The sequence below is a fragment of the Podarcis erhardii genome, assembly GCF_964252035.2.
Source record: "Podarcis erhardii genome assembly, chromosome: 1".
Taxonomy (NCBI): domain Eukaryota; kingdom Metazoa; phylum Chordata; class Lepidosauria; order Squamata; family Lacertidae; genus Podarcis; species Podarcis erhardii.
Window position 1 is genome coordinate 46836250 of NC_138497.1, and position 17401 is coordinate 46853650.

General features: G+C 42.6%; 1 protein-coding gene across 5 annotated transcripts in view; it reads right to left on the minus strand.

The window, feature by feature from the left end:
• Positions 1-17401, minus strand: part of RGS6 (regulator of G protein signaling 6) — a 218374-nt gene that overhangs the window by 81110 nt on the left and 119863 nt on the right. For all 5 annotated transcript variants that reach the window (XR_014161494.1, XR_014161495.1, XM_081881775.1 and 2 more), the window contains exon 3: positions 10636-10735. Coding sequence is in view for 3 of the 5 variants with exons in the window: in XM_081881775.1 (XP_081737901.1) it covers positions 10636-10735 (100 nt within the window). In the remaining 2 variants the exon portion in view is untranslated. The remainder of the gene's footprint in view (positions 1-10635; positions 10736-17401) is intronic.

Consider the following 17401-nt stretch of genomic DNA (forward strand, 5'->3'; position numbering starts at 1 on the left):
GAAGGTCGGCGGTTCGAATCCCCGCGATGGGTTGAGCTCCCATTGTTCGGTCCCTGCTCCTGCCAACCTAGCAGTTCGAAACCACGAAGCACAAGTAGATAAATAGGTACCACTCCAGTGGGAAGGTAAACAGTGTTTCCATGTGCTGCTCTGGTTCGCCAGAAGCATCTTAGTCATGCTGGCCACATGACCCGGAAGCTGTACGCCGGCTCCCTCCGCCAATAAAGTGAGATGAACGCCAACCCGAGTTGTCTGCGACTGGACCTAATGGTCAGGGGTCCCTTTACCTTTTAAGTGGCCATCCTAGATCTTGGGGTAGAATGACAGAGGTGAGTCTCTAGGTCAGTTCAGTTGTTTTGCTAAATTCAAGTCCCCCATGCTGTGGGGTGCCATCCTAACAGCAAAAGCCAAAAGCAGTGTCTTCAGTGAGGGGTGGTTGGGTGGAGAGATCTCAGCCACATGATTAGTACCATTGCCTGTTTTATTTAGGGGGCACAGAGACTGCCATACTTACATTATGTGAGGAGAGGAAAGAAGACCCATGCATTAGCAAAACTGGTTTATTCTGTGCGTGTGTGAGATTGTTTGGGTCCCACTTGAACTACACAAATGGATTTAAATGCCACTTAAGAAACAGCTTTAATCTGCTCTATTTGATCAGTAGCTGTAGTAATTTGGAGAGAAATATAATTTTGTTCAAAACCCAATAATTTGATGGTAATAGACTTTTCAATAAGGGGTTTCTGAAAGCCATGTATAAATGCTATGTACGTATACGCTCAGTTAAAATTCATTCATTGCTCCAGTGAAAACAGTCACACTTCTGATGGGGCCTAATTGCTTCATTAGTATTCAGTAGATAGAAAGAAATGATCAGTAACAAAAATATTAGAGGGTTTTTTTTTAAAAAAAGAATAATCTTCTAGCTTTTTAATTTTATTTTGATTTTTTTGCTGTCCCCGTTACAGCAGTGCACAGGCCTGTGTATAGCTTAGTATGGGAAGCCAGTAGAACAGGGGTATGTGAATCTAACCGTGGGCCAAATGCTAATCCCACTCTGTGGGGTCCATCTTGATACGTGGGCCAGGCCACCCACCTGTCAGATGACATCACCATGGTGTCAGATGACATCACCATGGTGTCAGATAACATCACCATGGTGTCAGATGAAGTGTCTCCCTTGAATAAAAGCCAGTCTACAAAAGAAAAATGCTCCTCTGCCTGTGTGCTTTGATTGAAGCGTTTTCGGTTTACAAACCAGTTTGAATTTCAGCTGGGCTGCAATGGACAAGTGTTCTTTTTCATGGAGTTGCTCCACTCAGGTGCTCAGAAGTTGCACTTGCACCTGGCACTGCAAACTCTGCTTGTGGCCACGTGCACCCAGCTAACACGAATCACAGTGGGACTTAAAGGGCACCAAATGCAAGCCCCGCTTACAGAGGAGGAATTAGACTTTAAGACGCCCACATGCTTCTTTGCAGTTGTGGCTTTACCTGCCCTGCAAAGGATGTTGTATGAATGTGGCTGCGGAGGGCAGTGGGGGGGGGACGGCCTTGTGGGTCAGAAGCTCCCCATGCCTGCAGTAGGTCTTCCCAAGTAGTAATGAGACTGAGGCCTGAAAAAAAATACGTGTGTGTGCAATTAAGGGAAAGGAGCTTCCACTCTCCTGGAATGGCAGCCCTAACCAAGCATGTACAAAAAGAAATGACAGCCAGCCAGATATTGTAACAGATAAAATAGGTAGAAATGAAAATGAATTTCGATGAATAACTTGGACATGAATTTCCATGTAGGATTTCTGAGGAGATGCTAAGGATATGACCCAGTAAAACTACTCTATACTGAAATTGCTGCCAGGTAGCTGGGCAAAATAGGAAGAAGTCAATGGATGTGGAAGAGAGGAGGAGTCAGGAATTCCTTCTCCTTGCTCACCCTAATTGGACACTGCAGGTCTCCCAAGCGTCATGGCTAAAGAGCAGGTATAACCTTTCCCTTAACTGAGGGGAGAAAGAAAACAGGAAGATGGCTCAATGGACTAATTTACCTGTAAGAGCTTCCTCCTTAAAAACCTGAGTCCCTGTTCAAGGTCACGAGTCCCGAACTTCTGTCTTTTGATTACAGTCTCCTCCAACTGATTCCAGGACTGAGGGAGAAAGAACTTTTGGACCCTGAAACAGAAGCCTTTACTGATGTCAGGAGGGATATATTGTAGTGTGAAACGCATAGCTGATAAGTGCTGTCTGTTTGCTGTGATTGGAACTTCAGCTAACTTGTGATCCTAAGACAAGAGAGTGGCTCAGTTTGGATGCAGCTTGTGCCTCTATCAGCAAATATGCACATGAAGAAACAGAAAGCACAGACAAGCAAGTATCATATATAGAATTTAGTCTGATTGTTTGAATAAATGATGCAGTATTTTAAGAGGTAATTTTTAAAAACCAATTGGAGCCAATTAAAACAACCACCAACCTTAAATTTTAAGATTTAAATTCAGTTAACATCCACTGAAATAAATAGGAAAAATAAAATTGCTCTCCCTATATTGCCCTGCCTGGGCGCTGCAGTTGGCTACTTCTGCCAACATCAATTGATGTCAGGAGGCCTGTGACCTGCTAGAGAGCCTTCTTAGCAATGCCACTCCCCAACCCATTCCAGCCACTGAATGTTGGCTGGTGCCTACTTTGCCTATTTTTCACCATCAGCCAGTGGCGGTTCTCACTCTCCAGGACTTTGTACAGGCCTTCTGAATAAGTCAGGGGTTATGTGACAGATAGGTTTTTAACTGTAATGTTCTACTGTGTTTCATATTGCTGTTTTCACCAGTTTCTGAAATGCCATCAAAGAGAAGTCCAGATGAACCTCCTTTGACAGCAGCATGGTCAAATGTATTTCTCTGGGTGGGTTTGTTTGTTTTTTATCCTGGACATTAATCACAGCTCAGACAGCACTCTGCAAACTACCCCCACCCCCACAAAGGCTGATTTTAAAGGCTCCGGGGAACTGTGCAGTTCCTCAGCTAATCCACAGAATTCAAGTCAGAGAAATTCCTTGGGAAAGTCTTGAGCAAGAAAGCTATGCAATCCCTGAACTTGCTTGATCCTGCTCAGGAAAGCTGCTCAGCGCAACTGGGCTAAAGAATAAGCACACATCCCTTTATATCAGGCTTCCTCAACCTCGGCCTTCCATATGTTTTTTGGCCTACAACTCCCATGATCCCCAGCTAGCAGGACCAGTGGTCAGGGATGATGGGAACTGTAGTCTCAAAATATCTGGAGGGCCAAGTTTGAGGAAGCCTGCTTTATATGCTCTCCAGAAGCCTTTTCAATCTAGATTTTATACTGCCTAGACTTTACGCTAAATAAGAACGTAAGTACATAAGAACAGCATGCTGGATCAGGCCAGAGGCTCTTCTAGTCTAACACTCTCACATTGACCAAACAAATGCCCAGGAAAGCCCCAAATCATCACCTGAGCATCACAACAGGTCCCTCCCCACCTGCAATTCTCATCAACTAGTATTCAGAGGCATACTACCTCTGACACGGAAGGGAGAATGTGTTGGTGAAACTGTAATTTTTCAAGTTATTTATTCTGAAGTCCTATTCAGATCAAGGAGGCCGTTCCAGTCAGAGTGTGTTGAAGACTGGTTTGAAGCCATTGCTTAGCCTCATCATAGATGCTTCTACCACCTCTCATTGTATAACATACTAGAGAAACACAGTGTGTGTGTGTGTGTGTGTGTGTGTGCGCGCGCACACACACACACACACACACAAATATTAAGAGACCCACTATCAAACCATGCCACCTAGAAAGTCCATCTCAACACAGCTGCAGCAGAGCTTCTATAAAAAGCACAAAACTTCCTTCTAGCTGAAATGCAAATATTTGGAGTTGTTTTGAAAGACACTGAAATGTTTTAGGAAATGCTTAAATTGGTTTTTTCCCTTTTTTTGCTTAGACATATTCAATTTGCTCAAGATGTTTCTGCATCTGTGACATAGTTTGTTTGTTTGTTTGTTTGATACCCAACTTGAAAGCCTAAGATTTCTAAGACCATTAGAGGATTCATTTTTCAACAGCCCTTGCTGTAAACCCTTATCCTTGAGGAACTAGTATCCGCAGGACACACAGCTGGAATTACAGTGGTTTGACACCAGCTTTGTCACATGGGAGCCAATTAGATGAACATTTTATGAGAGATGCACCACAGTTCAGCAGGGTCACCAGGGGAGAATTGGGATCAGGAAATACACCCATCTTAAGGCATTAACAGTAAGAAGGGAGTTTCTGTGTTCCAAATCAGATTGTTGCATAATCACAGTACACACAGAACAACTATATGTGGTTCCTGTCCCAAAGCACTGTAATCATTTGTTCTTGGACAGCAAACAGCAATGGTAGTGGGCTTTCTGCTGCATCAGATAGAGCCAGTTTATTTCCAGCTTATCTGACTTTACAGTGTCTGGCATTAAAAGACATTTTAAGTGAAAGCATTTGGTTTTTCACCACCTGGCTGAAGTTAAACTCAGCCCGAATACTAAGCAATGACTAGTTGGCTGCTGGTATACACAAAGGCATATCCTGATTACGTTCTCCTCTCCCCTGAAAAACCTACCAAAACATATTCTATGCCTTGATGACATCATGCTGTATGTTTCCCTACCTCTGTCCCTTAGCCTTCACACAGCTTGAACCACATCCATGCATTCAAGCCCCACCCAAAGTGGTTGAGGCAACCCAGCCAGATAGGTGGGGTATACATAATAAAATTATTATTACTCTTACATATGGCAATGTTGGTTTGAAGCAGGAGTGGACCATACTTCTTGTCCACCCTCCACATCGTCACACTAAGCCTGCCCTCCATTTCTGTGGACATCTTGATCAAGTCACTCACATGTTCTGTTACGCTCACTTAGCTGGCATTTTTGAAATAAAGGGTAATAATTAACATGTGCAAATAGGCAAAGGGCTTGGTTTTCCTACCTACCGTGTGCTACATTCCAGAGAGATGCTCCTTTAAAAGCTCTGAGTTTCCCTTTAATACGCATGTTTCCTATGCTGACAGCAATATATCCAGAGAACTTGAACATTATTGCCAATGGGAATTGGTCTATTTGATTTGAGAGTAAAATATTATTAAGTGCTACCTGACTAAAGCTAACACACAGGTCTTTATTCTACATTTATTTCTTCTCTAAATATTGGGGATAATCTAGCAGAGTCAAGAACTAACTGGTTATCTTTGTTTGCCTGAAGGATCAAAATGGTAGTTTCCATTTCCCCATTCCCCCCAGTCCACGTTGTCTGTTTTTGGTTCTCCTTTCCTCCCTCTGACTGAGAGGGAATCATAAACTCAGAAATGAATCACTACCCTTCCCTCTAAATGTTTTAAAAGCTGAGGTAGTGACTTCTTAAATTGTATCACAGCCCACTACTGCCATGGAACAATGGAAATGCTGAATTTTTAATTCACTATATGCTATGTCTGATCTCTTCTAGGTGTCATAGTCATCCTCAGCTTTTGGTGTGCAGGCCTCAGAGACCTGAAAGTACAGAGGAAGACAAGATAAAAGAAATCTCTAATAGGGGGAAAGGGGGATGGGGAAGTCTGAAGGATCAGTATAAATGAATATGACAATGACCAACGCGATCTTCCAACTGAGAAGTAGGTGAAAAGGGAGTATGCAGCATTAAAAATTAAAATGTTGATCTGACATATAGAAGCATCCAGTGCTTTTTGTGTGTGATAGTACTCACTGGTACAAAGCACCAGCACCTCTTTCTTTGTGGTCCATAGCAGCCATTTTTTACTGGCACCCATAGCCTTTTCATCAATATTTGAGGATTCTTTTTTTTTTATTATCCCCCCAAAGTGCTGGAAACATTCTTTCTAAAGAACCCTCACAGTATTTAATGCCCTGAGGCAGATGAGCAAAATCTGCACACTAAGTGCAGTGGTTAATAGTCCCTGGTTAAATAAACTGACTTCATAGCCTTCACAGATATAAAAAAGGACTATCAATACCTTTCCAAACCCGTTTTTTCCAACTGTGGAGGAAGAACTAAATTATGGATAGCATTGGTCATCAATCTTGAATAATACCTGCCTATCTGTACATCACAGTTATGAATTGTCCAGAAGGGATGATAGGTGAACTTGGGATGCAGAAGCAAAACCACTATTAATACAGAATTTAGGATTACTGCTAGATGCTGCTAGTAAACCTCTGGCTTCTACCTCTGTGGTCTTTGCTTTTATGTTCATTTTTATGTAGTATTTGTAAACCTCCGGCTTCTACCTCTCTGGTCTTTGCTTTTATGTTCATTTTTATGTAGTATTTGTTAGTTAATAATAAAAAGAGGGGGATAGACTTGATTCAAATCTCCATCCAGCCATGAACTCACTGGCTTGGTTGAGATGTAACAATCTCAGGCTGGTACACCCTGAACTATGGCTATGAGACTGAGCTGTGCGCTGTTATGCTCCCTCCCTGGCCCTCCCTTCATGCAGCCAGCTTCCGCTTTCACTTGAAAATCTTGGTCTAATCTGATTTCAAATCCTGCTTTGTAGGCAGCAATTAGACCACCGGTTCCAAGTACAGACACCATTATTTAATGAGCTGGATATCAGCCCCAAAGCCAACAGGCCACTGATTGGCCTTAAGCAAGCTGCAATCTTTCAGTCTCAGCCCCTTAGCCATATTCCGAAACAATCATTTTGGCCTGCTAGTGAGACAATTTATGTGGAGTACAGAGAGCATTTAGGGAAAGTATACATAAATATTCATCGTGTTTACTTCTACACCGGAGTGTGCTGTTGAGAAAGAAAGTCCCATGAATTTTAAGATTACACACTCTAAGGGGTTACATGAGCATCTTGAGCTATTACAATTGATCTTGGATGAGATACCACGGTCTGCTTTCTCATTTCCTTTCTGCCACTATATATAGGAACTCATTAAGTCACCACCATCACAGACATGTTTTGACTCATGGGCACAGCAGCTCCTCTACATACATTTTATTTGAAGGAGGTGTAATAGGCTGGGGTTGGATTCTAGAAAGAAAGCAAACTGTTTGCTTAAGTGAAGGTCAGGGCAAAGACAGCAAGTTGTTAATTGGCAGGATTCTATGAATATCTCCTTCACAAATCCTTCCCTTAGCTACATGGACCACTCTTCTCTACTGCCAGCTAAAGGTGGTCAATCTGTGGCCCGACTTCCGGGTTAGCGCGAATGGCTAATGGCGGATTCCCTCCGAGCTCTGGAGGGAATCGGCTCCGCTGAAGACGGGTCTTGCCGTGCCGGCGACACGGGGACCCTCAGAAACCGCAGGCGCGGAAGCCTGCGGACTTGGTGACTCGGTGGGCACCTTAAGCGCCCTCCCCGACCCACGAAGAGCCTTTTTAAAGGCTACGGAGAGGGTACGGAGAGTGGCGTGGTGCTGAGAGTAGCCGCTACTTCAGTGGAGCGAAGCCGCGAGCCATGGCCGGAGAGCGCTTTCTTCCCAAAATTCGGACTGGATAACAAAGGACCCGTGAGTAGTGGAATTTGGACTTTAAAAAATTTTATTTTTTGAATTCGGCACGATCGGGGGATGTGCTAAAGGGAAGTCTGCACCCCCTCTACTTACAGACGATTTAAAGCAAGGAATGGAGAATTAAGGCGGAATGATTACTGTTTTGATGATTTAAAAGCTTTTCACAAATTTGATAGAAGAAGTTTTTTGTGCTGGAGAGAAAGGGAGGATCTTTGGAACTTTGTGTGTAATCCCCCCCCCCCAAAACCCGGGAGTGTCCTGTTTGTGTGCCGGAGGAAAAAGTGAAAGGAGTTTGACAGCTGTCAAAGGAGCTGTCAAACGGGTGGACAAAGTTAAGAATCTTGTTATTTAATAACTCTCTGAATTAAAGGTGATACATTTGAACTGAGGTGGTTGGAAACAAAGTAGTGATAACAACAAAGTAACAGATTGTTGGAAAAGGACTACCAAGTAACTGAAAGCCCCCTAGGGGGAATTAGTGACATTACAATGGCTGCAGAGGGAAAATTACTGGCGGAGATAGAAAAAATGTTCTTTCTCGTGGGAATCCTGCAAGAGCAGAGTATGGCTATGAGCAAAGCACTTACGACCTTGAATTCTAAAACAAACAACTCTGCTGAATGCACAAAGGATATGACTGATAAAAAACCTGCAGCTGAGCAGGAAGAGATGCTCTTGGAATTGACAGAGAGGAAAGAAGGAGTGCAGACACTACAAGTGGAAAACATCAATCAGGAATCTACACTGTTAGAGCACGAGCAAGAAGACCTTTGGATTAGAAATCTGCGAAAGATGAGAAAGAAGAAGAGGGAAGCCCCTGGAGTACTTGGAACATTAAAACTAAAAAGAATAAAGCAACATGACTGGGACTTTCCTCTTGAGTATGGAAAAGTAGATGATCTTTCGCAGCAACCATTTATAAACATTCTGGATGAAAGAAAATTTGATGTGACTCTGACTGAACTCCTTCGGGGTCTTAGGATCAACAAAAAGGACTACAAAAAGGACTACCAATATAATTGGCGGAGAGGGACTAACAGAGAATTAAAGGCCTCAGACGTGAGGAATCCGGGCTAAGAACTATTTTCTGTTTGTTTTTTGGACATTTGTTTGGGAAGGGACAGAAACCGGGGCAGGGAGGGGAGAGAGAATAGAACTATAAAATGTTATGATTTGCTTACTTGGTTAATGTGACCTATAATCAATATAATAAAGGGAAAATTTGTGGAAGGGAAGTTAGATCGACCTTAAAAAAAAAAGAAATTAATGATTATAAGAAAATCGGATAAGTTGAATATAGATAAACAAAAAGAATTAAATTTTAAAAGTAATATTAATATGTTTAAGAGGCTAGGTAAGAACTTGCTGAATTAATTATTGGAATTGGGATGTAAAAAGAGGGGGTGGGGGGAAGTCAATGAAAGAGGGTAAAGAAAATTAGGGTATGAAATTGTATTTGTTTGTTTTTGTCTTTGTGTGTGTGTCTGTTGTTATAAAATGTAAAAACCCAATAAAAATTATTATTTTTTTTTTAAAAAAGGTGGTCAATCTGTGACCTTCCAGGTGGTGTTGGACTGCAGTTCTCATCAGACCCAGCCACCATTGCCCATGGTCAGAGATGATGGGATTTACAAATGAGGAACGTCAAGTAAGGCTACCAATTTTTTTTAGAAGTCCTGCTTTTAAGTCTTTGACAGCAGCCTAACTCACATAGTGTTTATTATTTATGTTTGTTGGTCACCTCATAATGTAGACAATAGGTGCAAGTGACACCGCTTTCCACACAGCAACCACAGTGTCAACCTATGGGCTCAACAGTGACTTACTCAGATAGGACTTTGAGGTAAATGTCTCAGTAGAATGAGGAGGAGGGTCCCCCAAATGCACAAGGGCTGGCTTATCAAATTTCGAAGTAAGTGGACTAGTAGTACACATTACACGTCTAAAGTTGGAGAAAAGCCCTTTTAAGACCCTTAAGCCCAAAGTCTAAAATTCCCACCCAACAATATATGGGGAAGAATCACAGTTTCGCTGGTACAAAATGCAGTGCAGCATATCAACTGTGCTGTCGGGAATTATCTTGACCCTATAGAACAAACAGGTTGTGATGGCATTTTTAATGCCAAGAAAATCCTTACTGCAGCTGTTCCTAGGAATGCAAAAGACTCGTTTTCAGGAAGTCTGATCCTGCATAAGGATAAGTATAATCAGCTTAGAAATGATTGTCTTCTTTTTCCTTCCTTGTCCTCCTAAGGAACAGTGATGGCTAGCTCCAATGCTTAAATAAAGCCCATGAATATTAAACAAGAAGATAAGCAATCCCTTTTCTTAGCTAAATATACATTAAGTCATCTTGGCTTGTGTCTTTCTCACTTGAGCTGATGGGATACATTCTCAAAAGAGATGAATCGCTTGCTTTTTTTAACCAAAGGACAGTCAGATACAAAGTTTGTCAACATGAATTTCATGCCCTCATACTCTGTATGCATAGCTACATCAATGATAGTCAACAAGGGCCCTCCAGATGTTGTTGAACATATAATCCTCCAATAATCCTTGGCCATTGGCCATGCTGCCTGGGACTGATGTTCACTTTGGTTGACCCTGGCCTACATTATGCACTTAGTATTTGGGGATTGCAGATGAGCTTGAAAGTCCCAGGAGAACTTAAAATCTTCATTATCATAGTGGTACTGAGAAGAACGCATGTGTCTCTTAGGTTGCCTGCATGGCTGGATAGCAAAATCCAGCACCTGGGTTGCCATGAGGGAGCTTCAATTTACACACCAATCCTTGGCATCTCCAGGTTGAAGAAGACTCCTGTCTGCAACCCTAGAGAGCCACTGCTAGTCAGTGTAGTTAAGCTCTGTCCTTCCAGATGTTGATGCACTCCAACTCCTGGCATGGCCAATAGTCAGGGATGATGGGAATTGTAGTCGAACCACATGGCTAGGGCTACAATTCAACCACCCTTATTGTGCATAGTACTGAGTTAAGATGGTCCAGTGCTCTGACTTCCTATTTCTTCCTACTATTATGATTTGAAACAAACTGAATGGCAACGTGTTACTATTCAAACAGCATACATACCTGTGACAACACTGGGGATTTTTGACAGAAAGCTCTTGACTGTTCGGATGGGCACACCACCTGTTTTGTCATCTTGCATTCTTGTAATGACATCTTCAATCTGGAAAGGAAGAGACAATGAATATTATTCTTGCAAACCACGTGACTGACTATAGAGATTTAGACTGCAGCAACATATTTAACAGTTCTAGGAACACTTCACCAACATCTCAGGTGTTACAAGGAACCGTGCTCAAAAGGAGCAGGCAGAGAAGAGAAGAGCTGAAGGAATAGCACCGGCTGAACCTTAATTTGGTTGCCAAAAGGATGGAGAAAAAGAAGAACGAATGACCAGTCTTTAGAAATGGCATTATCTTGATAACATAAAAGCAAGTAAATCAAGATAGCTGAAAACAAATATGATGCATGCCAGAAATAAGGAAGTATTTTACCAAATCAAGTTCTGATGAACCAAATGCAGGATTGTGAATTACAAAGAAGTGCATTGTTATTTTTATCATCATTATCATCACCATCACCATCAGGTGGCTTAAAATAAAAAAGCCTAAAACATGAACATTAAAAATACTGACATTAAATTTATAGAAGCAGACACATGTTTCATAACACAAAAATGTTATCTAAATACAAACCAGAACAGAAAAATAGTGTCAGCGTGTCCTGAAAAAATGTGAAGGAGGGGATCATATGTATGCTGCTGATGAAGTCCATCCATAGAACTGGGCCACATCAGCGAGGCCGAGAAAGGGTTCTTGTTGTCTGGGCAGCTCAGGACCTCCCATATACACTACCCAAGCTTGTGCCTTGGGGAGGTCAATTTGGGGCTGCAAATGCAGCAGTTTGACTTCAATCCCAGATGAGTACTCCATTGTCTCTCGAGACAGATGTATCCCAACAAAATGCTCTGGACTACTGAAAGAAGGGGGAGTGGAAATTCCTAAATCACTAAAGTTTCTAATTGGAAAAACCTAATTCTCTGCTTTCCTGGGAGTTTCCATCCACAGTCTTCAGTCTAATGACTTCAGCGCCCCATAATTACATTTTACCACTGCCTTCTAGTAAGCTTATAATTGAAACCAGTGTCATTGCTCTGCTCCAAATAATGTCTCTGGAGACATGTGGGTGATGATGACTCATTATTTCAAAGCTACACAGTACATCATACGCCAGCCTTATTACTGTCAGCAACTTCAGCTTGCATCTTATAAAGTTACATAACTGATTAGCCCACTGCTGTCTTTTTGTATTTACACATAATCACATACATGAGAATTATTGCTAGTGATATCTGTGGTGCTTTTTAGCATGCAATGAACTTTTACTGTTACTGTGGAAGTTGCATATATGTACAAAGTAGGCTTTTAACTATAACTATTTTTAGAATGTTTTTAACTTGAACCTGTTTTGAAAGGTGTTAACTGTTTTAGAATGCTTTTCATTATTATTGTGGATGTGTTTGCTGCCCTGAGCTCCTTCAGGAGGAAGGGCAGAAAACAGACAGATGATAGATAGATAGAGATGTAGAGATATATAGCATTTGTATCACGATATTACTTAACGTTTGACTCAGCCTTTAAATGTAGGAACTGTCTCAATTGAAAACTGTTATGTTTGCTCTGAGGTTCGGTGGTGCCAAAGATCTACCTGCGATGGCTCAAGGTGTGAAGGTAAGAAAACCAGAGGTGCTGACAAATGTGACAATGTGAAAGCTATCATGGAAAAGTGTTTGCTACCAATGAAATGATGCTGAATGAACTTTTAGAAGGTATGAGATCTATCCCCAGTGCTTCTTGACTTACAATAAAGATTGGTTTATCCAAAGGTGTCTTTACCATCTGTATAACAGATGAATAATTCACTAGGTAGGAAGTAAGGTAGAACTTAATTCACTAATGCTTGTAAATGGCCTCAGACATGCCACCAGAGGAGAATATGCATGCATACACACACTTTATCCTCAACTGACTTTTAGAAAGACTTTAATCAAACTAGAAAAAACACTTCAAATGGAAGCAAAGGTAGAAGACTCTGTCTAAGAATATTTGAGTTTATACAACTGCCATCACTAGATGGTAGAGGTGTTCTCTTGGGCTCCTCCCTACACTCATTTCTTTTGTGCTCTTGCACTTGACACAGATGTTAATCTCATGCTGCGTTCCATGTGCACCCTGACCTTACAAGCAGATGGTCATGTTTTAAAATTACTGCACATATTTATCACTGGGGTCCGGTCAACCTGGCATATCTCCACACCAAGAAAAATGTGCAGTGTGTCCTTATCCAAGAGGTGTTGTCTACAGATGGCACAACCTTGACAGCACACTCCGAGGAAGCTCTACAGAGAATCATCAGGTGTTTTGCCCAAGCCTACAGGGAGTTTGGCCTTATCACCAGCCTGATGAAGACCAACACCCTGAGCTGGGATGTCAGCAGCACTCCACGCATCAGCATTGGTGGCAACACACTTGAAGTGGTAGGTGGTTCTGTCTACCTGGATTCCACCGTAGCCAGCAACTTCTCCATCAACGCTGCGCTGGGAAAGTGTATTGGCAAGGCAGTTATGGCAATGGCTCACCTCTCCAAAAGGGTATGGAAGAATGTGCTGCTAATGACCAATGCCAAGATGAAGATCTGCCAGGCCTGCAGGTTGAACACACTGCTTTCTGGAAGTGAGTCATAGGCACCTTACAACTGCCAGGAGCAATGCCTCAACACCTTCCACATTGTAGGAATAACGAGGACGACAGGAGGCTGGACGCAGGTGAGCTGTGCAGGAGCAAGCTGGCAAGCATGCTCCAAGCAGGCTGCCGGCTAGTTCCGCAGAGGCTCCTTTTATTAGCAGAATTCAACAATTGGAAACAGTAGTGAAACCACTCTGAACATGACGTATTTCCATCTAAGCACATTTCCAGCATTATCAAAATACACGTGTCAGCAGGTGTTTCCCTAAAATGTTCCCCGATACTTGATTACATCTGCGTCCCCGGTCATGCTCCAGCCAAGCATTATGTCTAGTAACCAAATCTGTGAGAGGACAAACGGTCAGGGGGGAAACCCTGTTTTCTAGCCAAAAGGCAGAAGTTCAGGGAGCGTGGGCACAAGGCTCCTTGGCAAACTGTTGCATGCCAGGTGCGAGGTGTGCCTCAGCACAAGCAGAGCATTACCTCCACACACATGCATTGCATCAGGAAGATTTTGGGCATCACATGGGAGGACAGAGTCTCAAAGATGTGCTCTTCCAAGCCCACATTCCTAACATGTTCACACTCCTGTCTCAGCAACATCTACGGAGGTTTGGTCATGTCCACAGATTGAAAGACAGCAGGATCCCCAAGGACAGGGAGCTAGCTTCAGGCACTGGGCCTGTTGGCAGAGCAACTCTGCATTACAAAGCTGTCTGCAAATGAGACATGAAAGCTGGCAGCAGCAAGCCTGCTGTGTGGGAATCCCTTGCAGATGACCGCAGTACCTGGTGACAGTCGGGTTGCATATCCATAGCAGTGACCAGAGGAATGACCCCTGGGAGGAACACAGAGACAAGAAATGCCATGCTACATCAGTAGCAGAACAACCGGACACCTTCATCTGCCCCAACTGCAACAAAACATATCTCTCCCCTATTGGTCTCTACAGCCATTAGAGGCACTGTAATTCTCCAACGGTTTTACTTTACCCACAAAGACACACTCTTCCATTGTCTCCCAAAACAGATGGATGCCAACAATAATATTTATCATGCACAATAAAATTAGAATGCCTTGGCTGAGCTTGAGGACCAGCAGCAATAAGATTGCTATGGGGCTCGTTCCCTTGCTGCAGGTCTTGGCAGGTATGTGGTTGTGTTGCAAGCCTGGATGTGACCTGAGAATGAATTCAACACAACAGGTTTTAATTCATTTAGCAATGTGGACAAGACACATTGTCACCAATTATTGCTGTATGATCAGTAAATGGTCACTGCTTTTTTTTTCCTTTATTTTGCATATGCTCCAAATGAATTCCCTCTGAATATTTGTATTTCATTACTATTTAAACCCATATTTTACATTCCCTTCCCATATGTTTGCATACCTGCCAACTGAGGATAACCCTTCATGCATCTGATGAAGTGGAGACTCTCATCGATTAAGACTTTACAACATTTTAAAAATAGTTAGCTTTTTAGGTACTAAAAGTTTTTGTTGTTGTTTTTGCAAGCACAGACTAACATAGCTTCACCTGTGGGAGTTCTGGTCTTCATGCTTTCCCTTATTCTTGAAGCTTTATTGAATAAGACTTTTGTCCAGTGGGATTCAGATTGTGCTCATGCTTCACGAAAAGCATGAAGGCAGGCTGGTATAGACAGAGGCGTCTGATGGATCAAAGCAGTTCTTTCTCACGATATGTGCTTGTACTGGGGGCATCTAGGAGGATGCTGTACTCTGGAACTGGAATCTGTTAATAAATAATCATTGCTTCTAGATTTAGGCTCTGAATAGGTTCGGACAGAGTGTTACACTTGTGAGAACATGTGTGTGCACATGTGTGTGTATGCTTGTGAGAAAGACAGGGGTAGCAAAGGCAAACCCATCCATAGATGGGTGGCTCTCTCTGTATTCTATGTTTGATGCCACTGAGCTCTCTTCTGAGATTATAAAGGTCATCATGGCAGGTGATAACACCCCTGCAATTTTTTTCTCACAAGCTAACAGCATTTTCATTTTAAGAAGCAAAAAGTCTTGTGGTGCCTTAAAGACCAAGACATTTATTACAGATTTTCTAGATGAGATCTGACCTCATCAGTTGCATGGAACATTATCCTGCGTTGGCAGGTATATATGGTGTAACATATAAGATATCTGATGAAGTGAATTCTAAGTCCATAAAAGTTTACACTGCACTAAATGCAGTGGGCTTTATGGTACCACAAGACATTTTTTGTGTTGCTTTTGCTACAACTGACTGAAATGGCTACCCTTCTGGACTTATTTTAACAACTAAATTAAGGTTCTTTTCTTTTTTGACCAGTAGTAATTATATTTTAACAGTGACCTAGAAATGTCTTCTCCCGTTCAAATGCAGGATAAGACACAGGGAAGATTTTAAATGTAAATGATGAAGCTACACAGATGAGTACCCAAAGGGGAAACACCACTGGGTTTTGCAAACTGCAAAAGGTGTGTGTGAGAGAGTGATAGTTTTGCTTTGCTAAACTCTTCATGGGCTGAAGGGAAATCCACAGCTTCTCTGTAAAAGCAACATTTATTTGCACTTGTTGCCTTGGAAACAGGCGCAGCTTTCTGATGTAATACTTCAATATCTTAACATAACATAAAGATAGGCAGGTCTTTGTGTTTTGACAGTTCATGTAACAATGACTGAAACAATAGCATGCAATAGAAATGGGGGCAGAGCTGTGGGAAGTGCACAAACCACCTGCCCTCGACTATTTATCCACATTTCTTTTCATTCGCCCACAAAGGATATGAAGATACTGTATAATATTCAAGGGATGCCCTTTTGCAACAGCAGCCAAGGCATTAATGAGTCGCTGTAGAGTGAGTGGGTTATGAATGGCAGCCTCCCAGTCCAATCTGTAATCCTAAATCAACATGCCTGGACTGAAACAGACTGAAATCAACGACATAACATAACGACATGACGTAATTCCTACATGGGGGTTTGTATCTATATGGGAGCTGATGGGTAACATATGGATATAATGTACTGGGGTGCACACCAACTACAAGATTCAGTTCGGGTGCCAATTCAGCACTTTGGAAAACAGCCCAATAAAATCCAAAAAGCTTTGAAGTCTGTCCAACTCAGCTCAGGGTCCAAATTTGATATAGGGAAATTTTAAAAAGAAAAAAAAGCTGTAGCCTTTTTCCTTTCATCAGAATTGTATGAAATTTGCAGATTGAAGAAGGCCTGTAGGGAAGGAGATGGTCTTTCAAATATTGTTTTTTTTTGGGGGGGGGGGTCTTAGTTGTTGAGGGCTCTAAACACTAACATGAGCAACTTGAACTAAGCCCCAAAACAAACCGGCAACCAATGCAGCTTTTTAAAAAGAGGGGTTATATGCGATCCAAATGGAACCTCGGCCAGGAATCTGGTGGCTGCATTTTGAACCAATAGAAGTTTCAAGGGTAGTCCCACATCAAGTGCATTACAATGATCCGATCTGGAATTTACAGGTGCATGGAGAAGAAGAAGAAGAAGAAGAAGAAGAAGAAGAAGAAGAGGAGGAGGAGGAGGAGGAGGAGGAGGAGGAGGAGGAGGAGGAGGAGGAGGAGTAGTTTGGATTTGATATCCCGCCTTTCACTCCCCTTCAGGAGTCTCAAAGCGGCTAACAGTCTCCTTTCCCCTCCTCCCCCACAACAAACACTCTGTGATGTGAGTGGGGCTGAGAGACTTCAGAGAAGTGTCAAGGTCACCCAGCAACTGCATGTGAAGGAGCAGAGATGCGAACCCGGTTCCCCAGATTATGAGTCCACCGCTCTTAACCACTACACCACAGTGGCCAAGTCACTTCTGTCCAAAAGTGGCTGCAGCTGGCGAACCAGTCATAACTGGAAAAAGACAGTCCCAGCCACTGAGACCACCTGAGCCTCTGAAATCTCTTACCTACTTTCAGCACTGTATTGAAAACCAAACCTGGGCCACTTAGTGCAGGGGTGGGCAGTTGGTGGCCCTTCTCAGGTTCTTGGACTGCAATTTCCCTCAGCCCCAGCCAGCATGGCCAATTGTAATCCAGTAGCTGGGATAGCTCAGTTGGAAGGGCATG